This window comes from Antennarius striatus, chromosome 9 (assembly GCF_040054535.1).
Source record: "Antennarius striatus isolate MH-2024 chromosome 9, ASM4005453v1, whole genome shotgun sequence".
NCBI classification, from domain to species: Eukaryota; Metazoa; Chordata; class Actinopteri; order Lophiiformes; family Antennariidae; genus Antennarius; species Antennarius striatus.
The window spans coordinates 5,820,440-5,845,204 of NC_090784.1; the positions used below are offsets into that span (position 1 = coordinate 5,820,440).

The window sequence follows — 24,765 nt, forward strand, 5'->3', positions numbered from 1 at the left end:
TGGCATGTTAATTACTAAGTGATTTTTTTTTAGTTTCCTGAATATAAAATGACAGAGGTGTCCTCCAGTGTGCTGAAGTTAGTCCAGCTGGTCTCCAGGGTTAAATGCCTTTTCCACAGCTGGAATCGTTGGGGGATGCAATAAAGTTTCATGCCCCTGCTGATATTAATGTTGGCTTTGCAATGGCAAAAATCTCTCACCCGTTTCCAAGATAACTGTAGCAGGTTCAAATATGCCAATAAGTGTCATTGCCGGGGATAGAATGTCTATGATAGCTGCAAAGAAAAAAGAAATCAACCCACAAACTTGGCTCGTATGTTACTACAGAAAAACATTAAGAAAATGTATTTTCATCTTGGATATCAGCCCTACATTAAACTTGGACATTTTGAAAGATTAAACAAAAGAAAAAAAACAACTTTTATTAGATAAAGATGTTTCATTTACAGATGGAAAAAGTTAAGGACCTCTGCAGATAAGTGGGATCGCCACATTGTCTTTATAATAAGCATTTACTGTACAGATTGTAATCTTTCATGGTCACAGAGCTATAGCCTTGATGTGGATGTACTAATCAGTGATATTTCCTCCAGTCTGGAGGAAATCACAGTAGGTTTAATACAACGTAGAGCTTGTTTAAATAAATTACAGTACTTTGAATTTGCTGTTGTCGTTTCCAGATGGGTGGGGATATCTTTCATCCCATTGTCCATTTGAAATACATCCAATAACAATCCAAACTACATGAATAAAGGGGGGTAAAAAAACAACTATTAAACATCCAGTTCTAGTCACACTTCTAGTCTAGTCAAGCTGCCGTGTTGCTCCAAGTGGTTGTGAGTGAAGAGAAATGGAAGAGGGACAGCACAGATGAGGGCATCTAGGACATGGTAATCTGCATGGACTCCAACATCTCCTCTACCGCCTTCATGGACCACTTACTCTCCTTAGTTCCACGACCAGCCAGCTGTGTGTCACACAGTGAAGGTGAGAGGCCGAGAGACATCGAGTGGCACAGAGAAAGTCATAGAGGGGAGAGGAAAAGAGAACATTAGAGCCAATGAATGCTATCTAAACACTCCAAAAACATGAGTCTGCAAGCTGGAAGGAAAAGTAATCAGAAAAACTGTAAAATGTAAAAAACAAAACAAAAACAAAAACAAAACTCTAATGCTTGAATGTTACAGAAGTGCAATTTTGGTCCTGCGTGCGTGCGTGCGTGTGTGCGCGTGTGCGTGCGCAAGACCGGCCTACATGATTAGCTGTCCTCTATAGCCTCCAGTATGTGGTTGTAACTTTTGTTCTGTGTCCAAGGGGTTTCACAGAAAGTGCCACAAATTAAAGTCCAATCAAAGAATAATCCAGGACTACTCACGCATGCACACAGAGGCACACTTTTCTAACCAATTAAACTTTGTCACAGATAAGGCACCCCCTGAAATAATACCACAGAGACAACTTCCTTCACCTTGGGCATGGGACCAGGGACATAATAAAGGGTCAGACTAATTAACCTCAATGCACCTACAGTCATACATTGGCATTAATCTCTATATATTCTTTCTAGAATTATTCAAAATGACATTTTACACCCAAATGATGTGACTTCAAATATAAGATATCAGGATCAGGATTTTGGCACTATATTTAATGTGGTTCCACCGTGTAAAACTTTATACTACATTGATATGAAATGAAATAGTGTTTCTTATAAACTCAGGAAGATTATCCAATCAGTTCAATCTTTTACCTCGATTAATGAATGATAAAAGGGAAAACCACCACAAACCCTAATGCTAACTGGAATTTTAAGTTTAAGATAAGAACATACTGTAATAAAAAAAGAATATTTGTTTTTACTTAGGCTTTCTATAACCAGGTATGTCCTAGTGGTCCAAAAGGAACAGCAACACTTCACATAAAATTAACGTAATTAAATTTGAATAACAATGACAGCCCCGTATTCAATCGATTTCCTCAAAGTCTTTTGAGTCACTGAACATTGAAGTTCAGACTGCCAGTTGTTTCAAGAGGCAGAATCAGAAATCTTAAATGCCTCCTTACTAGGTTCTGTTTGGACTTTAGGAACATCCATCCATTTTTTTCCACTGTATCCGCCACAGCAGGTCACGGGACTTTAGGAACATTAGGATATAAAAAGTCCTGTGAATGTGTTATGTATTATGAGTCTCTTAGCTTTGTGATAAACATCATCTGCCACATGAAAGCAATGAGCAGAGGCCTTCATGTACACTACTGTTAAAAATCGGTAATCTCCCACTGTTCACGTTAAAATAAACACAAGACTTAATTCTATTTTATGTGGTCCTCAAAGGACAATTGGTCACACATTAAAAAAGATCCAAAAATAGATACCAAGAAATTATCTCAACTTTATTTTAAAATTTCTTGACCACTCTTTGGAACAACTTTTGGACGATATACTGGTAGATTTGAGAGTACTTATGGACGCGTAGAACCTCTGAGGCATTGTCTTCAAACTGACTAACCTTGGTTCTGTCTGTGAGGTAGTTTGAAACCCAACCATCTGCATCTGGAGAAAAACTACAGCCAAAAGACCAACTAAAATCCCATGGTTGACAGTATCAAAAGCCTTGGAGAGGACAATAAAAAAGACAGACAGCCTTTTATCTTGTACTCAAGTTCTATCATTTATGACCTTCATGGCTGCAGTAGCAGTGCTGTGGTTTTTTACAGAATCCCGAATGAAATGTCGAGTATAGCGTTTGTAGCCAGGTATTCTTTTCCTTGCTCACAGACCAAGCCTTTTGTAACATTCTAGCCAAGACAGTGTTTAGAGTTTGGTCTATAATTATTTAAGCTGCTTGGGTCTCCTTCTTTCAAGAGAGCAATAATAAATGCAGCTTTCCAAGCCCTGGAGCTCTTGTGTTGACAACATGAGATTAAAAATGTGACACAAAGGTTCACCATTAAAATCTGATGCCAATTTTAAGACAGGCTCAAAGTTATCTGGGCCTGTGTATACTATAGGATTAAGATGATATTTTTTATTTTATTTTATTTTTAATTTTAGATTTAGAACCCTAATGACCTCTCCTGGTAAAGCAAATGTAACAACCCGAGTTATTGCCTGAGCCAGTACTTTGAGATAACTCATTTACAATAATGATTTACAAGAAACCAGATTTTGTGATTTGTTTTCCTCCATACTGAAAGTTAAATCACTTCAAAACCTGGTTATAAGAGAAAACCTACTTCCAGGTCATGCCAACAGTTAACACAGAAGCTAAAACTTTGGGTCACCTGACCGTTACTACTTCATGAATCTTTCGCGAAGTCCCACATACTGTATGCCTGGTCCTCTAAGCTGTGGTTCCTATAAAATATACAGACTAAACCTACTAATGTCACACAGAATACAGGATTATTAAACTATTTTTAGCTTCAACACCTGTACTTGTGTCATGCTTTGTATATTGTACATGCTTTCAGGGATGGTAGTTGAACAAGACAGAGGTACATGAATGAACACAGATAATTTTTAAGGGATTAGGACATGAGAAAGATGAAAGTGATAAAGAGTTTCTAAATATTGGTTTTCATTTTTCCTTAATTGCCCAGCCCTACTTGAGCATGTTATGCAAAGTTGTTCTTATTTGTTTTTTATTTCTCGATCATTTATGTGGCAACTGCTGTTATTTGTTTATAAGCATGCACAGCACTTTGGTTAGCTGCTGAAAATGTGTTACAAAATTGTACTTGATTTACTGAGACAAAAGCACAGATACCAAGCTTTTTAGACTATGTCACATTTATTTATTCCACCTTTGGCCCTGCTCAGACCTCTTCAAACACGAACTCTAGCCTAAACTGAGCCTTTAAGGTAATTCCATGCAAAACTTTTATTCCATTCCTCTTTGGCCAAACTCTAAGCTGGAGAGGGTAATGTGCTAAGGTGTGTAATTGGCTATGTAATTTCCAAGTGTGACTCATTCTTCGAGGTTCAGCCTGCGTTCATGTGTGTGTCCTGTATTGTAGCTAAAATGATCACTGCATTTCAGTGCCTTGCTGCCTAATGCGCCATTACCCCGGGCCCAGTAGTCAATTATCTCTTCAGCCTGAGGTGAGACCACCACATTAACTCCTGCCCTGTTCCCCAATCGCTGGAGCAGACCAGACAGCCTCATATCTATTTAGAGCATCCAATAATAGTCGTGACACAGTGGGGGCTTGTGGTCCGTGACAGAAGAGCTAATCAGAGAATCTGTTTAGGGAGGAAGGGTGGGAAGGCAGGCCATACTGTGCTGCTTTAAAGCACCCAGACCCTAACCAACACATCACCAGGATTTTTACAAGTCAAAAAACTCCATCTGTGTAATCAATTTCTTGGGGGGGGGGGGTTCTCAAATGAACTCCAGTCAGTCATGACTTCTTGCTGACATTTGCTCCCACTTGTGCTCACCTGCCCACCTTATACTCTCACAGAAGTATGACAATCACCAGGTACTGAGGTCTAATAAAAGTGGACGACTGACACGAGCAACGCTTTAAAGGGGTCATCAATCAGCAAGCACAAGCGCACAACAGCCTGCAGCACTTTAACAGAGGCCAACAGCACTGCTGCCTATTAAAAGATCTCATTTAAGTGGAGGTGGGGAGTGAAAAAAATAAAGGAGGCAACCTTACACTTTGTCATACAACTTGTCTGACACGGCAACCAAAAAAAACACCTACAAGTGCACACGAGCACCTGTGTATGTGTTTGAAGGCCTAGTGCAAGGCCTCCTTACACATCCTGCACATTTACACTCACAAAACAAACAAAAACACAAAAACACATAAGACCCTGCAGACCAGAGCAGAAGCAGAGTGGAGTTCATGTGCTCCCTGGGTGATAAAGGAGAAAGTAACTGGATTGTATTATTATAATCGTAGTTCAAAATGCCTATGCTTTGTCAACCTGCCTGTGAGAGGCGCTCAAGTGTTTAAGCCTGTCATCACAACAGCTCAACTGAAGCCTATTTTAGTTTAGGTCTTTGGGTCACCACAGTCTTACAGTGATGTGCACTAAAATCTGGAAAAGATTCTGTCAAATTCTTTTTTCTTTTGACTAACATACCAACCAGACATAAATGTGGAAGAACTCCCTCATTCACTTGAAAGGAAAACTGTCCAAACATTTGATGTACATAAAGAAAGAGCAACTGGACTTGCTTAAGATAGGTTTCACACAATTCTTTTTTACTTTTTTTGATTTACAGTACGTTGACCTGGATGACTGAGAACCTACATATATTTTGATGCAAAACAAAATTTAAAAATTATTGAAAAATGTCGACTTGCAACTAACAACTGTACTTACTGAGTACAAACGATATGAAATAGCCATAAGACACTGTTTGCGTAGCAAACGTTATAATCTTGATTGATTGAACAAACATCACCAAACACAGATGTGTGTTCCTGATCCGTGTGTAAATACACTCCCATAACTCGTTGCCGGTAAAGAGAAATATTTAACAAAGCATGTTGCCACATTTCTGGTTCTGCTACTGCCTAATCCCGGTGACGACTTTCAGATCAAGTCCCAAAGCGGTGTTCGACGAGGTCGGTTTAAAACCTTGTCTGACATAGTCATACTTCCATACAGCCCATCATCTGTCAATAATGGATTTCAAATAAATACAGAGTGTTGTGTATTCAGAATGATGATGATGGGGGAAAAGCTATTTTACAGAATTTAACAGGATTTTTGACAGGAATTGGAGGGCATGTAAGCCCTTTCACTATGTCAACTAAATTCCATCTGTCCTGTCAAACCTTATGCATTAGACTCTTCACTTACTTTTTTTCAGATATTTGGACACTACCAATGCCCCCCCCCCCCCTTCAAATATTTCTTTTTCACACTTTGGCCCTTTCCCTTTTGAACGCCTTTGATTTATGAATATAAGTTAACAGTTTGAGATATTCATCTTGTCCCCTACTGGGATCAAAGACTCTGAGACAGCGAGGTAAGGTCAGTGAGTACATTGATCAAAGTGCATTTAGCGTGGACTTGACATCAATCGGGACATCTGATTGACTAATTTTGTTGACCAAACCACCTCTACATTTTTTTTTTATCAAGGAGATTTATATCTTCGGACACATTAAGTGTTAACCTAAACAAAACCGGCTGCACCACTTCAAATATGACAGTCAATCCGACATTAACTTAAAGCTAAAGGAACAAGCAAACGCCGTACATGGCTGTCTTACAAAAGCGGCAAAAGAGTACAGCCATTCATCGTGTCGTTACTCAGATGCGCACTTTTTTCCAACAGGGGCCGCGGACGTGTCTCAAGATGTGAAATGTGTCTATGAGTGCGGTGAGACAAAGTCTTTAGAGGCTCAGCAGGAAGCCTCTCACTCAAAAGGACCCACACACATGCTGAGCAAGTAACCACATATTACATGTTTAACTGTTGATGCCTAAATAAGCAACACATTTGGCACACATTGTGAATAAGATGTCTTTTGAAAATGTTTTTATATGTGGGTTACCATGACAGCGCATAAATAATTTTAGTGATACCATCTGAACAGCTCCTCACTTTTTCCCCTCTTTGCACACACGCACACACACACATAGTACTACTCTTTATCTCTCTGTATGGTAACAACATATACACCATTTCCTCTTAGGTTATCCTCAAATGGGCTGAATAGCGATCACTGGGCTCCATTAATCACATTTTATTTCAAGGTTGTCTATCTGATAAGATATTTGAATTCTGTAAAGACGTTATAGGCAAGTGATTAAGCTGATGAATTTAGGGGCCTATTTACATTCAATTAAAAGACCCAAGCTTGTTAACCTCAGAATCAGCTTGCAGCTCTGTGTGAAGCTCATCTGTGAAACCAGAGTGTGGAATAAAATCTAAGCAGACGTTGTGGCCTTAAATCAACACATTAACAGTAAATATACCAAGGCACACCAAATAACACTGTGGCTGTTATTACAACTCTGCAAATAAAGGCATCCTTTATGGCTGCTGTGCAGTTGGAGGTCATCTGGTGGTGGCAAATTCTTTCACCTATTATTCAAATAGGGGGATTTCTGGATGTTGGAATCTTGTGTGCAAATATCGAAATAACATTTAAGTGAAAAAACAACAGAAGAGACTTAAGATAACATGACTGGTGGTTTTCACAGCCTGGTGGAATGAAGGGGGATGAGGGGAAAAGCAAAAGGATATTTTTACAGTAGAAGAAAAGAATTAATAGGATTCATGTGAGGGGGCACACTACAGAAATTATGCCTAGAGAGAAAATATGTTAAGACTCACCTCGTCTAAATGTTAAAAGGCACAAATATCTAATGTGGATGGTGAATACTAGTGATGTAAAGTTCATTATAGCTTTGTTTGCATACTGAAGCTTAATTATCAAGCAAGACAAAATCCATACATGACTCACCTTATAGGCTCTATTTATCTGAGTGGCAGCCCAAGCAGTATACTTCATATTGTCCTTCTTCACTTTGGCACTAACTTTTGGACTGGCAGCAATGTGACTTGCAGACTGTAAGGAAAAAAGAAAAGAGAAAGAGAAAAAACAAAACATAAATAAAAATAGCAATGTTGTCATATCAAAAACCTGGTAAAATAGCAATAAAAGTGTAATTGAGATGAATGTGCAACAACCCTTACCATTTACCAGTCTACTAGTCACTGTGGCAGAATTAAGAGTAAGAACAGACCTTGGTCTCATGACATAGCAGTAACCATTTAAGGGGAATAAAAAACGAGTGCTTTAATGCTAAATATGTAAATTGTCACTTAAAGGGGCCCTGACACCATCAATTCCAAATGATGAAAGGACGCTGTATGTATTAAAAAAAATAAAAATAAGAAAGTAGTGTACAGTGAGGAGCACTGTGTGAATCACGATCTTTGCCTGCCCCTACATCTCCCCGCAAACCGCAAATCCCGTGTCTTTCCCATGTTCCTGCCATCATCTCCACACAGCAAACCCCAGAGGACTTACCCTCATGTGCTTCAAAGCCGTTCCTACCAGTCCACTGGAACCTAAACTACACACCAATCAACCTGGTCCTGTTTTTTAGATCAAATGGTTTGGCTTCAGTATTTTCTAATATTTGCATTTTCCTTTTTTTTTCCTAACTCAGGAGAAACATAAATTCAAATTATGTCAACCCAGAAAGGCTATCCCTGAACAACAGTATGCAACATTATTGAGGGGAATCCCCACTCAAGTGTTCTGAGTAACAAACCCACAACCCGACTGTGGGTAGTGCTACCAGGTCCTCTGTTGAAGTGACTCAGATGCCAGGAGACGGTGAAAGTTTCCTGCCCTTTCACTGAACTTCTTGCACCTGTCAAGATCTAAACCACCGAGACTATCTGACAATCTGCAAAACACACTCCTACAGCAGACCTGTGATTGATATAAAAGAAATTCCCACCTGAAATATCCATTAGAGAACCAAGTGTTAGTAGAGGACTTGTCAGAAAACCGTAAATGGTCTTTTCAGTATCCAGACAAATGTGAGAGTTAGCAGATGCTATTGCTTGTTTTGACACTGCCCTGCTCCTCCTGTACTCTACACCTCAGATCGCTTTCAGAGGGTATGGCTTGCTATGAGGTGTCTGGAGTACCCGAGGACTCCCAGTGCAGCCAGGAGGAAAACACTGAGGCTCTCTGTATTGAACATGCTTCCCCTCTCCATATTTTACTGCCTGTAGCACTTTGTTTGTGTTTTTATGTCAAGTCTCACTTACATATGATCCATTGGCACTAACAGACAACATCCTGTTTAAAGAAATATGCAGTTGAAAGGGCCAAGACTACAATCAAACTTGCACATGGTTGGATAATTTGACAGCAGCAAAATGTTTGCAGCACTTGTGCAGCTCTCTCCTTTTTATTTTTTACTCCATGACTACTTTATTTATTTTAGACATAAACATAAAAAATCTCACAAAAGGGGTATCATTACGAAAATAAGGCACTCCAGAGGGGCGGACTTTTCCGAAGTTGGAGTTCACCGTCTGAGTCAGCAGTGAGCTGACCTGTCTAAGAGCCCCTTCTCCCACCCCCCACACCCCCCTCCCCCAAAAAAACGCACAAGTACAGTCTTGCTTGACATATTCAGCAGCCAGCTTCAACCTTGACAAACCACAAAGTTACAAAAAAGATTCAACTGTTTTTATTTTTTCTCTCTCTCAATCCCTCCCTCCATGCAAACCAGTACTCACCATATACAGGCCAAACAATGCCCTCATGTTTCGGTTGTTCAGCCTCAGCGCCTGAGCAAAATATTTTCTGGACAGCTCCAGGTTTTCCAGGCCTCCCTGAGTGTACTTCACCTATGTGATGAGAATTTAAACATGGCCAATGATCTCTGCAAAAGGGCAGCTCAAGCAATGACAGCAAGACATCGGAATAAGCTACACATGACAACCCCATGTAAACATCTCATTTCACGGAGTAATATTCTCAATGACGTTAAGTGTGTGTCTGTGAGTTGGTGCTGAAAAGAGGCACCATTCACAGAGTCCTAACATTTATTGCTCAATTTGCCTTCATGCTTTCTAACAGAAAACCAGGCAGGTATACACACCTCAGCGTACTGCTCACAGTATAAATGATTGTGAGGATTGGTCATCATCAGCTCCTCTAGGCAAAACGCTGCTTTTCCGTAGCTGTGGAAATGACAGAACAACAGTGAGTTGATTGATACCGTGATGGATGTGTCATACTAGCTAACTTGTTCAATAAACAGCACAATACCTATGCCGTACGGGGTATGGAGCAGTTTGCATGCAGTGTACTATGTTGACTAGATCTCTAAAAATCCGCTCAATGACATGACGTTTATTTATAGTGTTCAAGTAAAGTTACTCAGTCTAGACAGCTGTCAAAGGTAAAAGCCTATCTAGTGTGGTCAGTCTCCTGAGTTTGGGGACACCGAGGATCAATCTTGTCAGTCTGTATGTTTTTTCAGCCTTAAATGTGTAGTTAACTACCTTCTTGAGGTCAGCACTACAGTAAAACCTGGCACACAGTGCCTATACTCAGATGAGATCACTTCTCAGCAGCAGACTGCTGAGCTGTTGACCTCATACTAATCTGCTGCCACTCCATTTCCAATACAGTTTTCCCTTCACTGGCCCAGGCCAAAACGAGCTGAGATACAGCACATCATTGAACGTGAAGCCATAAAACGACTGTGCATCCAACAGACTAATGACACAACAGGTCTGAGACACGTCTGCTGATAGATAATGGGTCTTCACGGGCTTCAATCAGCATATCCAATTTTTTAAGGGTGCTATTACTTTTGGGTGTTTTAATTTATTTTTGGTCAATTTAACTTGCAAGCGTCCCCATATAACAATGATTGGCAACATGTTTGCAGCCACTCAAACCAATAGCCTCCACTTTTAGCAAGGGAAACGCTAAGCAGCAAAGCATTATATGGAAACGACATACTGAAAAATACATCATGACAAACTCATCTATTTTAAATCCTCAACGGCAACTAGCCTAAAAATTAAGTGCATAGAAAGAAGAGGAAGGTCGGGACATAGAAAGAAAGAAATAGGGGGAAGGGGTTGAGTATAGGGAGATCAGAGGGCTTTGGAACACTGGGGGCTGCTTACAATTACTACTTCCTCTCCCTAAAGACTTTCAGATGTGCTCACGCAGTGTCCATGGCCTGCTCTATCAACTATCATCCAGAAGCTAACCAAACCCTTCCTTCTTCTAAGGCACCTAACTCCACCATCACACAACCTCTCTCTGAGATCACTCTTTATCACAGTGCTTTAGTGCTATTGTAGCCACCATCATGTGCAAATCTGCAGAAATCTATTTATTTTGGAGGTTGGTAAAACCATCACTAGTGCCTTTCCTCAGTTTCATTACCACATTCTCACTGCATAGAAGACCAGAATGGATTCAGACTGTGCAAAGTATTTTTGAAAAAATGAGTACTATTTATCCTGTAATTCTGGATGACCAGTCCAATTTTGTTGAACAGTCTCATAAAATGGGTCGAATTATGAGCCAACAGCAGATTCCAGGAGAGGCTCTGTGCAATGCTCGCAAACAGACATACACAAATCTTCTGTTAAAACACCACTGGTGTAAGGATTGTTTTAACAGTGTCAACCCGGGGGTTATTAATTACACTTTAATGTGTTAACACTGATGCCTACTGGGACGTCAACAATGGCGGTGTAGAAATACATTGCTTTGTTTATTTTTAGCTCCCAGGGTGTTCTGCGGTAAGAGGAGGTGAGTTTATTTCTCTTCCCTGCTTCTCCATCACCCTGTTTTCTCTGGCTAGGGAGAAAGAAGAGTGCCACCACCTTCTCCTGGGAATTCCAGAGCAAGAGAGCTCCTCCTCTCCCTCCCTCCCTCCTCTTCTCGCGCTTTCACTCTCTCTCACCCTCCTCTCTCGGCCCCCTGATCTGTCCCTCTGGAAAAGAGTGCTGATAATGCCAGGCTATCCGGAAGAGGAGGAGGAAGGGAAACAGAGTTTGTAACCCAAAATAAAGAAAACAAAGAAAAGAAATTGACACGCCTGTAGATAAGGGGCTGTGGGAGAGAATGGTGTGATATTAGAAGTGTTGGGATAAGCTGGAAGATAATCCGCTCACCCCTGGATTTCCTCTGGCTACTGGAGCAATAAAGCCTCCCAGACAAAAGCATGAAATATCCAATAAGGAGCCTTCTCACCACTGCACATTCCTGATGCCATTGCCCTCATACCAGAGCAACCTTGGAGTCAGCATGCTCACACTCAAATATATAATTTTTTTTAACTTGCCCACACACACACACACACACACACACACACACACACACACACACACACACACACACACACACACACACACACACAAATAAATCTACTGAAACTACAGGCATTTCTTCACTAATGTCTGAGCCTTAGACAATTAAGGAGGGATAAAAAGTGACATAAGCAAAATGTTTTCTCCTTAAAACTGCTCTTGTCTGACTTGCATTTCTCCTTGGCAACTGAGATATCAGTGGGAAGCCATGGAGCCTGTCTGCGCCAGTATGTAAGAGAGGGGGCTTAAGACCGAAATCCTATTAAACAACTCTTCTGTGACAAACATGGACAGGGCTCCATTCAGACCCCTGACTGAGCTAGGCATCTCAACACCTTCCATTGTAGTCGTCCAACAGCCCTGTAGAGATCAAGCCATCAGTCTGATGGGACGGCCAATTAAATGAAAGGCACACCTTCAGTATACGGCTGCCTTCATAGTAACACATCACTAAGTCTAAGGAGCACTTATAAAACAAAACTATCATCAAATGAACAGGTAAGTCAAACAACTTCTCACAGAGCAGATGCACCTTCAACATTTACTTCACTTGTAATGATTTCCCTGAGGAAATGTGAGGAAAAATACTATCATTTTGGAGTAACTAATTTCTAAAACTGAAATAAAGGCTGTGAGGACATTACACATGTGGCAGATAGCTGAATAAATTCCTCTCCAACTGCTGAAATACTAACAATATCTGCCTTGTTTTGTTTCTGTTTGTTTTCTTAATTAATGCTCCTGGATACTTACTAAATTGTCCTTGTAATAACAGGGACAAATTGTTTTTTACTCATGACAAATAGTGTTAGTTTGCTTATATAACAGTAATACTTGTATTAGAAGCATGTTTCACAGCACAACCATAAAGTGTGCAGAACTTCTGGGTGAATGTTTGAATGCAGAAAGGCAAATACATAGTTGTTTTGATTTGTTATACTTGCCTTCAATAGTGAAGACAAATTATTATTACAGATTTATCCCAAGTAATTTCAAAATATGTCACATTACATGTATCAAAAACAGGAAACTCTTAAAACTCAAGCAACCACTTGAATTAATTTCCCTTTGGAAATCACAACAGTATACTGTATAAAGTAGAAAAATAAAAATTATTTAACTGCATTACTCATGTTCGTTGATGTAGAGCTCTGACAATTCATGCCATGCTTCTTGGTCGCCAACAAACCTGTAAACACACAGTAAGTTTTACGTCAACACATGACAACAATTTTAAAATAGTCAGTGTGTAAAGGTTAAATGTGTTTGTGTATAAATTACAACAACAATGACAGCAAAGCAGCTATGAAGGTAGAAAAAAAGGGGTTTAGTGGCAGTCTGCATACAAGCTGTGCCTGCCCAACTGAAAGCACACTGGGTTTTTAATCAAAAAGAAAGCCAGGGGGGGTGGGAGGTCTTGAAGAATTACGTACTGCTCTAGATACTCATTGAGCTCGCGGATGGCTTCAGTGCTCTTCCCCTGGGCCTTCAATATGGAGATTTTGCGCTTCCTCGCTGCCTGCAGAGAAGACAGCAAACAGGATTAGGAACTCCTCAAGTGTTTGTCTGAGGGGGGTAGAGGATGAGAAAACATGAGAGATGTGAATTTCAGTGTGTATGTTATCATTTTCAGGGCACCACTACCAATTTTCTAACAGACTAAATCATTTCTAAAAGATGGAACTTAGTCTCATCACCTGAACAGACTCCAAAACGAACCAAAAAAATGAGGAAGATAGTTTTAACAAGTAGTAATTCATTCATTTTCTTGAAGGTGACACAACTCAGTAATTGTGTTACCTTTGGCCGTTTATCAGGATACAGGTTAGGGGTTTATACTGGAGCTTGTCCTAGCTGACTGCGTGTAGAGGATGGATACACCCTGGATAAGTTGTCAGTTTATCGCAGGACAGGGTTAACTTTATTGATATTTCTTTAGCCAAGTTTAATAAACGTAACCCTTCAGAGATATACCTGTAACTTCAGAAAGTTAATAGCCATGTCCGACAGGAAGACAAACACACTCGTCACTGTTCAGGAGTTGGAATGACCTCAGTGTTGAGTCAGTAAAGTAGTGAGTCATGAAATAAATAACTGGGAAAAATGGCATCCTCCCCAAAACCCTAACTGCTGTCTTTCCGGCGGCATACGTTCAGTGATGCACCATCCTGAATTACATAAGATGAGAATAGCTTCCTGCTCTGTTTGATGTTTAAGTGACCTTAAAGTGGATTAGATTCTCATCAATCTGAATTAGAAAATATTACTGCAGCTGCTGACTTTCCAAAAAGTTTTACTCCTGCCAACCCCTCTCCTTCTTTTGGTAGTGAGTGAAAACCTTAACAGGAGGCCGTTGCTCCATTAGAAGTGTACTGGCCTGCCACAGCATATTTAATTTATGGGCAGGCCCTTGATTGAGCAGGGCTTCCTTTCCTACACTTATAGCCAAAGCCACTGAGGTCTGTGTGTGAGTCATGTCTAGGGGGCTGTAAATTTGGGCCTTTTCTGACACCGCCATCACAAAAAATCCACTTATCCATCAAGCCAAGACAGGGACCTGCAGACACAACTGACAAGCAATATTTTACCTTCTCAGAGGAAAAAACATTACGCAGGCAAGATGGCAATATCCTGATACAACACAATTAATTTGAGCTGAATGGTTTTCTACCATTGCCACAATGCAAAGATGCACCTATGGATGTGTGTACAGTATTTTAATTCTAAGAGTGGTTTATGGTCAACTTTGGAGAAAATAGTTCATATTTGTTAAGTTAATCAGAAAAAATTTGCAGCAAATGTTGAGAGGTCTTAAATGACATTTTTGACGACTACAAAACAAATATACCACTTTACATCAAGCACATTCAGCTACAACCTAATGTTATGCAAGTTGAAGGACCTTAAACTTAATTCACACCAAATTACAAGCATGTGGTATTCTCCCACATCCAACACAGATAATGGCTGAGGAAAAGAATTAAGTGAACACAACAGTAATCTGAATGGATTTTTGTACTTGTGCACCCCTGCCACATCACATCCAACTCTCTTTTCTTTAAGCTTTTCTTTAGTTTCCCAGATAAAGAACCACTTGAGGCTCAAAGAAACATATGGAAGTTGGTAGCCCAGAGAGTCACACAGCACTTTATTAAACAAGAAGCAATTCCAAACTCTCCACTCTCCTCCTTTCTCTAACTAATGATCCAGAAAATCTGGCAGTGGGACTGGTCCCTCTGTAATCATGATTCTTTTTTAATTAGCGCACTGAGGAGACATTAGGAGAGAGAACTAGATAATTTACATCACTCCTGGCTCTTTGCTGCAACCTCCCGCAACCTTTCTTTATTATAATAATAAACACTGCATCGAGGGTGGCACACCTAACACACTCTACAAATGTGACTGGAAGGAGAGGGTTGGCGGGGTGAGAAAGAGTGAAAAATAATTTCAAAAGGATATAAGCTTCATGATGTCCTTTAAGGTTTGTTTACATCTGTACATAGCAACGGTGGAGGCATAAATTTTAAATTTTACTCAGATAACAAGAACGTTTTCCTTCTGCAAATTAAAGTCTTCCATTAATTTGGTGAAAATACTTTACATTTGTGCTCTTAAAATTTTTTAAATGGGGCTTTAAATTTCGGAAGTTTTCACTCACAGGAGTCGTCTACGTGACCTTAGTAGCTTATTTAAGAAATGCTATCGTTCTATATTAAACAATTAGGGTGAAAAGAAAGCACAGTTATTTAGTATTAATGCATTCACTAAGACAACTTGAGGTTTAAAGAAAGTAATGTATCAGCACAATTTTGTATGTAAATATTGTGGACACTGCTTAATCTCAAATACTCAGAAGAAGAACCAAAAAGGTGGAAAGAAATGCATTTATGCATGCAGACAATAATTTTGCCAGATCATTGCTGTAGGTATTGGAACATAGCAAGCAATTGAAGGGCAGAGAGTTTGAAACACTTTTTGGACACTACTATGGCAAAAAAAAAGAAAAAAAATTTGAGCAATTTTTGTTGATTCAACAATTTTGGTTAATGGGTACCACATCTATTCCACAGCCTGTTATTACAACAGCTCAGTTTCCAATCTCTGCTTCGCATGCTGGGACGCCTCACAAGTCTTCCTTGTGGTCGACAATTTTCCGCCATTTTCAGGCCCATCCCCTGTCTGATTCTCCAGAGCATGTGTGCAAATATGTAAGGAGGAGATAGCACTCACTCTAAAGCAGGTGACCTGAACAATGTCAGCGCATTACCACTCCTCCCTCCAACACTAAAACCTTGACATTCAGGACAAGGATTGTGGGAAAAATGCTTAAGGTTAAAATCCCAGGCACAGAGGTCCTATTTTTCTATTTTCTTCCATTCCCAGCCCAGAATTTGACTGACAGCCTACTCGCTTTTGTGGCAGCACCCAGCACGCAGAGACCAGGAAACAGACCAGTCCCTTTCCGAGGTTGTCCCTGGAATCCCCAGAAGATCTGTGCCATGTCGAGGGAAGTTCCTGGGATTCAATAAAACTGCAACTCCCATTGTCAAAACAGTGGATAATGCAAAGAAATTTGTTACAGATTAACCAAATTACTTAAACATACATTTGCTGGAGCAAAACCCATTTTGTATATGAAAATGACAGTCTTATAAGAAATAACTTGACTTGTGGCTTCTACTTCAATCTTGTTTTGGACAACATGCATGGAACAAATTCCTTTCAGAAGGTTGACTGCAACCACCTCAATGTCTTTTCTGTCAGCCATAGTATGAATCAAAATATTTTATAATTATAAATAGTTATATCACAGATGATGCCAGAGGTTTAATAAGGCAGAATAAGCATTCTTGTGTCCATATGTAGTGGACTCTGTTCTTTTTTTTCTTTTTTTTAAGTGAAACATCTGCTGATACCATTCAGGTTTCCAAGACTACACTTTAAGCACAGTTGCTCAGTCAAACTTATAAAAAATTTTGTTGGGACATTTCTACTGCCTCTTGCCTTATAAAGATGCATATCTTGTAACTCTTTTAAACTGAAATATGATGGAGGGAAGTTGCCCATGAAAACAGTCCTGTCCCTTGTTTTAAAGGTTGACTTGCTAATTTTATTAGCAAATTTCCAGAAGCAACAAAAGCATAAAACAGACATGGTTTTGACGAAGTGAATTTCGGAGCAACACGTGAGGCAGCATGTGTTCAGATAAAGATGAGTTTATTTCTCTGTCCCAGTGTGAGAGTTGGTATAATGGAGTGAATCACAAAGCAAAGAATTGACAGTGAGACTATAAGCTGGCATTCCGGGTACAAATGCTGTGTTAGCGACACTTTGACATGTTTATCTAAAGCAATCCATATGTAAGCATGGCAATGGAGATTTGTTGAACATCTTTTGGGGCAAAAAATGATATGTATATCCAAAATAAATAATGTTATGGTTTCTTTTGAAACTCCTTCCTAAGATTTATTTTCCTTCTTGGCCACATGTCCTTATGGAAACAATTAACAGCAGGTACATTATGTTTTGGGTTGTGGTCTTGAATTGGCAGAACACTGGCTAGACATGTTTCTGCAAATCATTTGACAAAGATAAAGAGCAAATTCAAGAGAGAATATAGCAAAGAGAGAGCTTTACAGAAGGGTCATTTGGGGCTCGTCTATATTAACTGCACAGCACAATGGTAGACTTTGCACCTGAAGCAAGTAGACACAATTCCGAAGGTCAGACAGGAGCTGTGGTCAGACTGGGGGTCTGAAAGGTCCAGTAAATCACCACCTTCAAAGGCCAGACCTTTATTTACACTTTACTTCCACCCAATGTGCATGCCACTGACTAAGGTCATGAATCACCCCACATCCACCCAGCCTTAAACACTTTTCAGTTGTACTGGTGATGGGATGATCAGTACTGTGGTTGAGGTCAGAGGCCAAGAGGAGTTTAACTTAGCAAACTCACACTGCTAACACCAAAGTGCTTCAGCAGATTTAAAGCCCTCCAAAAAAGTTGAGACCACAAAGTGAAGGAAAGCAGAGCACTAAGTAGAGGGATTTCCCCTTTCTTTCCTTGCCTCTCAGTCTTACCGTATTGGTAGGGTCCTCCTGGAGAATGGCATCATAGTCCTTGTTGGCCTCATCATACCTTTAGGCACAGAAAAAAAGAAATTTGTTTTTAAACTGATTCCAGTCCCCCATTGAGTACAATTAGGTGGTGAGGATATCAAGCAGAGTTCAAGGTAATCAAGTTTCTGTATACAGTGTCGTAGGTTCCTATGATTACAGTGAGGTTGTACAGAAATCAGCCGTGATCTAAAGGAAGAAATAAACACTCATTTAAGTTTAGGTTGCTGGTCACACAGCCAACGTTGTGAGAGGCTTATATCACTTCACAATGAGTCATGAAATCAATACAAACAAAGCACACTGTTTTGAAGAACATATTTTCATTTGATTGTATCCAGCTTGACTCACATCTAAACAAAATCAAATTGCTCCTTTTAAATGTGTCCAGGTCTGTAGCTAACTCATTGTTTCATTTGTCTCTCCCCCGTGTCCATATTACTACAATACGCACAAGTGTACGAAACGGATAGGCAACAATATCCTATCCAGCACACCTAAAACTGTCAGAATGGCTCCCACATGAGAAGGTTATGCTTTATGAGTTGTAAATATCAAATCATACAGTAAAAAAATCTGGGCATGGAAGGCAAGCGCATTTCACTCTTCTTGTCAAATCAAGAACAAAAACATGGTGTTAGAACTTTTTTTATATATATATACACATTCTTTAGAAGCCAATACGAGTATCAGACATTGTTCCACCCACAGCGTGCAACAGACAGAAGCAACTGGGGTTCCCATTCACACTAAGAAACCCCACTTCCAGCACTGCCTCACATATACTTTATTTCAGACACACCTGAGGAGATTTCAGATGGCACTAGGCAAGCACTCACAAGCCACTTTGATTTGCTTTATTTATTTAAAATTCAAGCGTGTTTGTGTGGCAGAGAAGAGCCTTGCTGTTTGAAGCTGTGTCATTCATGTGTAGCTCTGTCTGCTGCCTAGATCCCATTTTCGCATTTATGTAATCTAACAGTAGTTGAGCAACCACTCAACTGTCATATAAACTATGGCATTAGCAACAATAACCCCCCACCCGTAATCCAGGTGAGGGGTGTAAGTAAGATAGGAAACTGGATTCCCTTTACTTAAGTTCAATACAAACTAAAATACCCATGTTAATCTTTCCTTTTCCTATCCATACATTCAAAATCAAAGCAAATGTTGAGATTGTGGTGACGTATCACATTTAAAGGGGTAGGAAATTCATTGTTTTGTGTTTCTGTACCAAAACAGGATGGGAATAATAACAGCTTGAAATGGAGAGGACAAAGAGGGAGAAAAGGAGAAGAAATGAGGAGCAAGAAAATGAGATTACAACAAAGAAACAGAAACCAGGGAAGATTGAGGGACCCCCAAAATAACAGTGGGATGTGACCACTTCCTTCCCAGGAATCCCTAACTCAGACTAAAGGACCACAGAACTACCCAGTGTTGAACCCTTCCTCGCTTATACAAAGGAATGCAGGCTGATCCAACATAAACACATCCTATTCAACACATATACTGTACACACAGACCATTGTACCACTTGGAATCTGCTTGCAGCTTCTCGCCCTCAAGTTACCCAGAGTACAATGCTTAACAGTGAGGTTGTGCTTTTTTTTTTGCCTCCTCTGCTTCTGGTGATTTTGGTACTCCACGCTTACCTTTCCAAAGCTTCCAGCCTCATGCCTGATAATCGCTTCACTCTGTGGCTATCTGAAAACTGCTTCTCCAGTTCCCGTAGACAGATCTGCAAAGATGTGGGAAGGACAGAGAGACAAATTACATGTGACTCAAGTATGTTAAACTTCTGCTCCACAGATATCTCAACAGACTCAAACCACCTGGTTTGGGAAGGTCCACTTCACCACTCAAACTGATATGAAAACAGTTTCATATGTTAAAATCCTCTGTTAGTACTGAATTTCTTTGTTCTAAACTTATTGACAATTTTCAGCTTAGCATTTGAAATGCAAATAAAGTTTTGATGATTAAAAGTACTTGAACTCTACAAATGATGGCCAAGTTCAGCTAACACTTGAAGCATGCTTCTCCATTCATTCGCTACACCCTGTGATTCCCGCTCTGGGCAAATTGTTTTTCCGAAGTACAGTACCACTTGGCCAAATAACAATCAGATTGTAAAATCTGGCAAAGGGGAACCTGGAAAGCAAGGATGGCAACAAGACAGCGTTTCTCTCACACTGCCGTACATGCTTCTAATCCATGGGTTTAGAAGCTCTCGATTGTGTGAGGAAGAGTAGTAAAAACATACCACAGCCAAGTCATCCCGGCTGCAGTCCAGCGCTGCTATCATCACCTGCTCATAAATAATCCATACTGGCCAAAGAAGACACACAGAAAAGACAGTGTTAACACCCTTTCCATTCCACTGTCTGCTGTAACATGAAAATATGATATATTGAAGCATACAATTGACTTTAAAGTGTCCCAGACAGCTGCACCACATGTTTTATAATCACCCAAACAAGTTTCCATGATGTGAATCAGTAGTTCAGGACTTAAGTCAAATAACATTCTCATTCATTTTACCATGTAAATGTTACATTTACTCTTGTCAGTATGGAATTCCCTGTTGCTTTTTGTTAAACAAGTGTGATGTTTTACAGATAACAAAGCGGATTGTACTATATAAGAGTTAAATTGTAGTTACTTTCAGTGGAAAAAAAAAACTTTGCTAATTTAACAACAACAAATGCAGTCAGAGACTGCAACATCCCATGACACCCCTGGATTCAAAATTTTACCCTGACCTACTTGCATAGGTCAAAGATCAAAGCTAGTGGTCTGACCTACTTTCATAGATCAAAGCAGTAGCTTTGATCTATGGTCTTACACTGGCCTTCTCCCTGGCCTTCTCCCATCTTATCCAGTTCCTGGGTATATAAGAGTTAAAATTTTACCTTGACTTAGTTTTCTCAAGGTCATCATCTCATTTTCATCCCCTTTGCCACCTGAGTAATGTGCTTTTTGTTTCATTTTTCTATTTCAACGGTTGCGAAGATATTTGGTGGACTAACGTACGGATGGACTAATGGACGAAGACATGAACTCTGACAATTAAAATACATCACCGCTTTGAAGCGGAATGTAATAATTCCAGTAGAAACTGTTAGGTCATGCATGTAGTTTTGCGTGACATTTCTTTGTCATCTTATTTCACAACCAATTTATATTCTGGTTTCAATAAACCTCTTAAGTGCTTATCTGCTTCTTTTTAGCATCACATGACTCATGAGGGAAAAGAGTTTCATGAATAATGAGGTATAGTTATGTTATAAAGCACACCATGACCGGTGATATTGCTACTACTTAAGAGTCCTTACAAGTGCACCCTTCACACAACTACAATAGGGATGACCAATATGATGCATGAAATTTCATACATTTTTCTTCAGTCTCAAACGACATGGCACAATCAACACAAATGTCACCGTGAATAGAGCAATCCTTAAAATCACTAATCTAAAAATGCACAAGAAGTTTGACTCTCACTCAAATTAATGTCAACGGTTGAAACAAAAAGTTCATCATTTACAAAATCCAAATGACAGAGAAGCAAAATGTTTACATGGCATATGTAATGGCCAAACAGTCTCTTTCATGTTGACAGGTTTTTCTTCATAATCAGAACCAACTCTGCTTTGTCACCAGATAATGTTTTAATGTCCAGCCAAGCATAACACGCACTGACTGTCAATGTTCGTAGGCCTTTTCTTTACTCATGAAACACAGCACCAAGGTCGTGACTGACTCTACGCAGTAGCTACCTTTAGCCACACTGTACACAGCATCTTGAAGATCTTCCCGGGCATGATTTTTTTGTGCGTATCTGATTAAGTAAATACATATAAATGCATGTTTATTACTTTCAAACATACTTATGTTGACTTAATACTTAATTCCAGTATGCAGGTAGCCCGATCAATATTGGAAAGAGAAAAAAGAATATCTCTAGTTGACAGTTTGCCATTATAATTTTTGATGATGAAATTAAAAGACTGGTGTATTGCCTGTTCTGCATCAGCCTTGTAATCTCTCCCTACCAATGGTGTATCTGGTGTCTATGTTGGCTTCAGTGTGTGCGACTGCTAAGTTCTCCAGAATAATGTAAAAAATGAGAACTGAATAATTTTTTTAACACTTACTGTCATCACCAAGTTTAGATGCATGTTCACTGATGAGTTCTTCGCCGACATCCACAATTTGTTCGCTGTTTCTGCAATTCTCTTCTCTCCATTTGCGCAGCTTGTCTCTCATCTCTGTGGACAAAGTTGAAAAAACAGGCTCAGTGAATTTTCAAAAAACCAATTTGGAACAATAACAAATGATATTGCCGAAAGTTCGAAGAACGTCAAATTTCTTTTAAAGATATCAAACCAAGACAAATGTATAGGATTAATGCCTAAACATCATGTCGGACAAATAATGTTGTCAAATCGTGTAAATTTAGTATACAGATAAAAAATACACAAATATCAATACCCCATTGTCCAATCTTGATAAAAACACAAACACTTTATTCATACAGTGGCAATTTTTTTGCCACTAGCTATAATATTATTTTGATAAAAACAAGGCCTTAACTAAGCTGAACAATATAAAGTTTGTGTCTATGCACAGCTGGCTGTTGAATGGGTTGGAACGTCCATCTAAAAGTGGGAGAACCAAAAACGCAAAACATTTTTTTAAAAATGTAATAACTACTGTTACAAGTCAATATTGTTGGTTAGACTACAGCTTCAACACAAGAAAAATATGTTTCTGATCAACCTTTGGATATTGCGTAATGGGAAAAATTTTCAAGTTTAAACATTACAAACATCACTAGTATAAAATTAGCTCCAACATAGCAACTGGGTAGGTATGTAAGTTTACGTTACTTTTTCTTGGAAAAATATAGATTGATTTCAGACATTACTGGCTCAACATGTATCATAATACAATGTGTTTATGTACTGTATACGATTTTATTAAAGTAAGGCTTTGTATGAAATCAAAACATTTATATAATTTTCTATCGGCCTTGAAATACTTTCATAAATTTCTCCCGGTACTTCCGATGTCGAAAGATTAGCAATACCGTATAATACGGACTGAAGTTACTAGAGTTTTCCATATCACTGACGCGCATCATTTTTACTACACTATGTGTGGTTTGCAGCGAAAGATTGCGGTGCAGCTATAGCTAACGTCAGTCCAAGCCATTATGGGACGACGTTAGCAACGCATGCTAACATGCTCTCGGCATTCAGCGGTGTTGAAATCCGACAGACGTCGCTCGCAGCGCCATCAAACGTTACTTTACTACCACCGATAATTGTGAGAAACAAATAAGAACTGCTGAGGCGGTGTGGGTGTCCCGTATGGATTACCCTGATACATTAGCTAATAACAAGCCATATCTTCGAGCATTAGCACAGCTAACTCATTCTGCTAACTCGTATTACAGAGTGTTACAGCGACAACGCCATGCTGCTGCAGCTACAAATAAATCACTAAATTACGTAAATTAAAGAAACAAGGTGACACATGAGTGGAACTTGTCTTGATATTTGTCTTACCTTCCCAGCTAACATCGTACATTTCTGCTACAGACGCCATCTTTGATAAACACTGACATTAAGAGTGACTACGTCATCAGCTTGCTAGCGGTGCGCGTGCCTGACGTAAAAAAAAAAGTTTATGACGTGACATTTATTGTTTTATTGATGATGGTGGTGTTTTCTTCTGTTTTTCTAAGTAAGGGCATGATGACGTTGAAATGATTTTTTTTTTTGATCACTCAATTGGTGTTTGAACCATGTAGTGAGGTGTGTTTTTTTTTTTTTAATTTCAAAGTCAATCTATGTATAGATATAAATCTAAATCTATACATAGATTAAAAACACATGTTTTTTGCCTGGACAAATGTGATTCCAGTACTGTATACTATAAACCTATGTTTGTCAAACTCATTACAATAATCAGACATTAGTAACATGTAGTAATAATAATAATAATAATAATAATAATAATAATAATAATAATAATAATCCTTTATTGTCCCACAGTGGGGAATAATATACTAACATACTATCATACTAACATGATAGTATGCAGGCCACAACAGAAGTTCAAAATCCAGATGAAGTTGTTCTCCAGTTAAGTACTGTACTGTACTTGGTGACACAAGTCAGTCTCGCCCAAAGCATGACATGTTCTCTCCTCGCACATCTACAGTTTTTTTATAATTTCTTTTCAGGAGATTTTGTGTGTGTTTTTATCCTGCACATACTTGCTTACACTCTTCACTATTTGTTTATGTGACATCAACATAAACTTGCTAACAGTGACACTTCATATATGCTGACAGACTCACCATCACATGCCTGTTCCATGATCTACTGCCTTTTTTGAGAAAGTGATATTCTAAGCCATCTTTGTATCTGGAATTGCAGAAAGAATCATATGTCAAAATAACTGTCAATGACACAAGTAACATTTGGCAAAATTGTACTGACAATGAGCTTTGTTGCACTACTAGTATCCAGGAATGTGTGTGGCAGTTTGTTAATATTCGCCTTAGTTATTGTTGGAACATGTAATACAAGCAAAACCACATTAAAACAAGCATACACTGTCCACTGGGCTGGAGGGCTTCCCCTGTCTGCCAAAAAGCCACTGTAGGGCAGGACCCCAACAGTCACCTGCAATAAACACCATGCTGTAGTGTGACTCCTGGGATTTCAGGACGTGATGGTAAAAGCACTCTGTGAACAAGCTATCCGTAACATTGAGAT

The 24,765-nt window shown here is 39.3% G+C and overlaps 1 protein-coding gene across 1 annotated transcript; it reads right to left on the reverse strand.

Moving 5' to 3' along the window:
* Positions 1-396: 396 nt before the first annotated feature.
* emc2 (ER membrane protein complex subunit 2) lies at positions 397-23,619 on the reverse strand. Its single transcript, XM_068324556.1, has 11 exons — positions 23,548-23,619; positions 22,132-22,245; positions 20,238-20,302; positions 19,627-19,712; positions 17,936-17,993; positions 13,283-13,368; positions 12,979-13,038; positions 9,611-9,692; positions 9,246-9,356; positions 7,444-7,548; positions 397-967 (listed from the first exon to the last, which is right to left on the reverse strand). The coding sequence occupies exons 1-11, from the start codon at positions 23,585-23,587 to the stop codon at positions 881-883; spliced, it is 894 nt and encodes a 297-aa protein (XP_068180657.1). The 5' UTR covers positions 23,588-23,619; the 3' UTR covers positions 397-880.
* Positions 23,620-24,765: the final 1,146 nt, after the last annotated feature.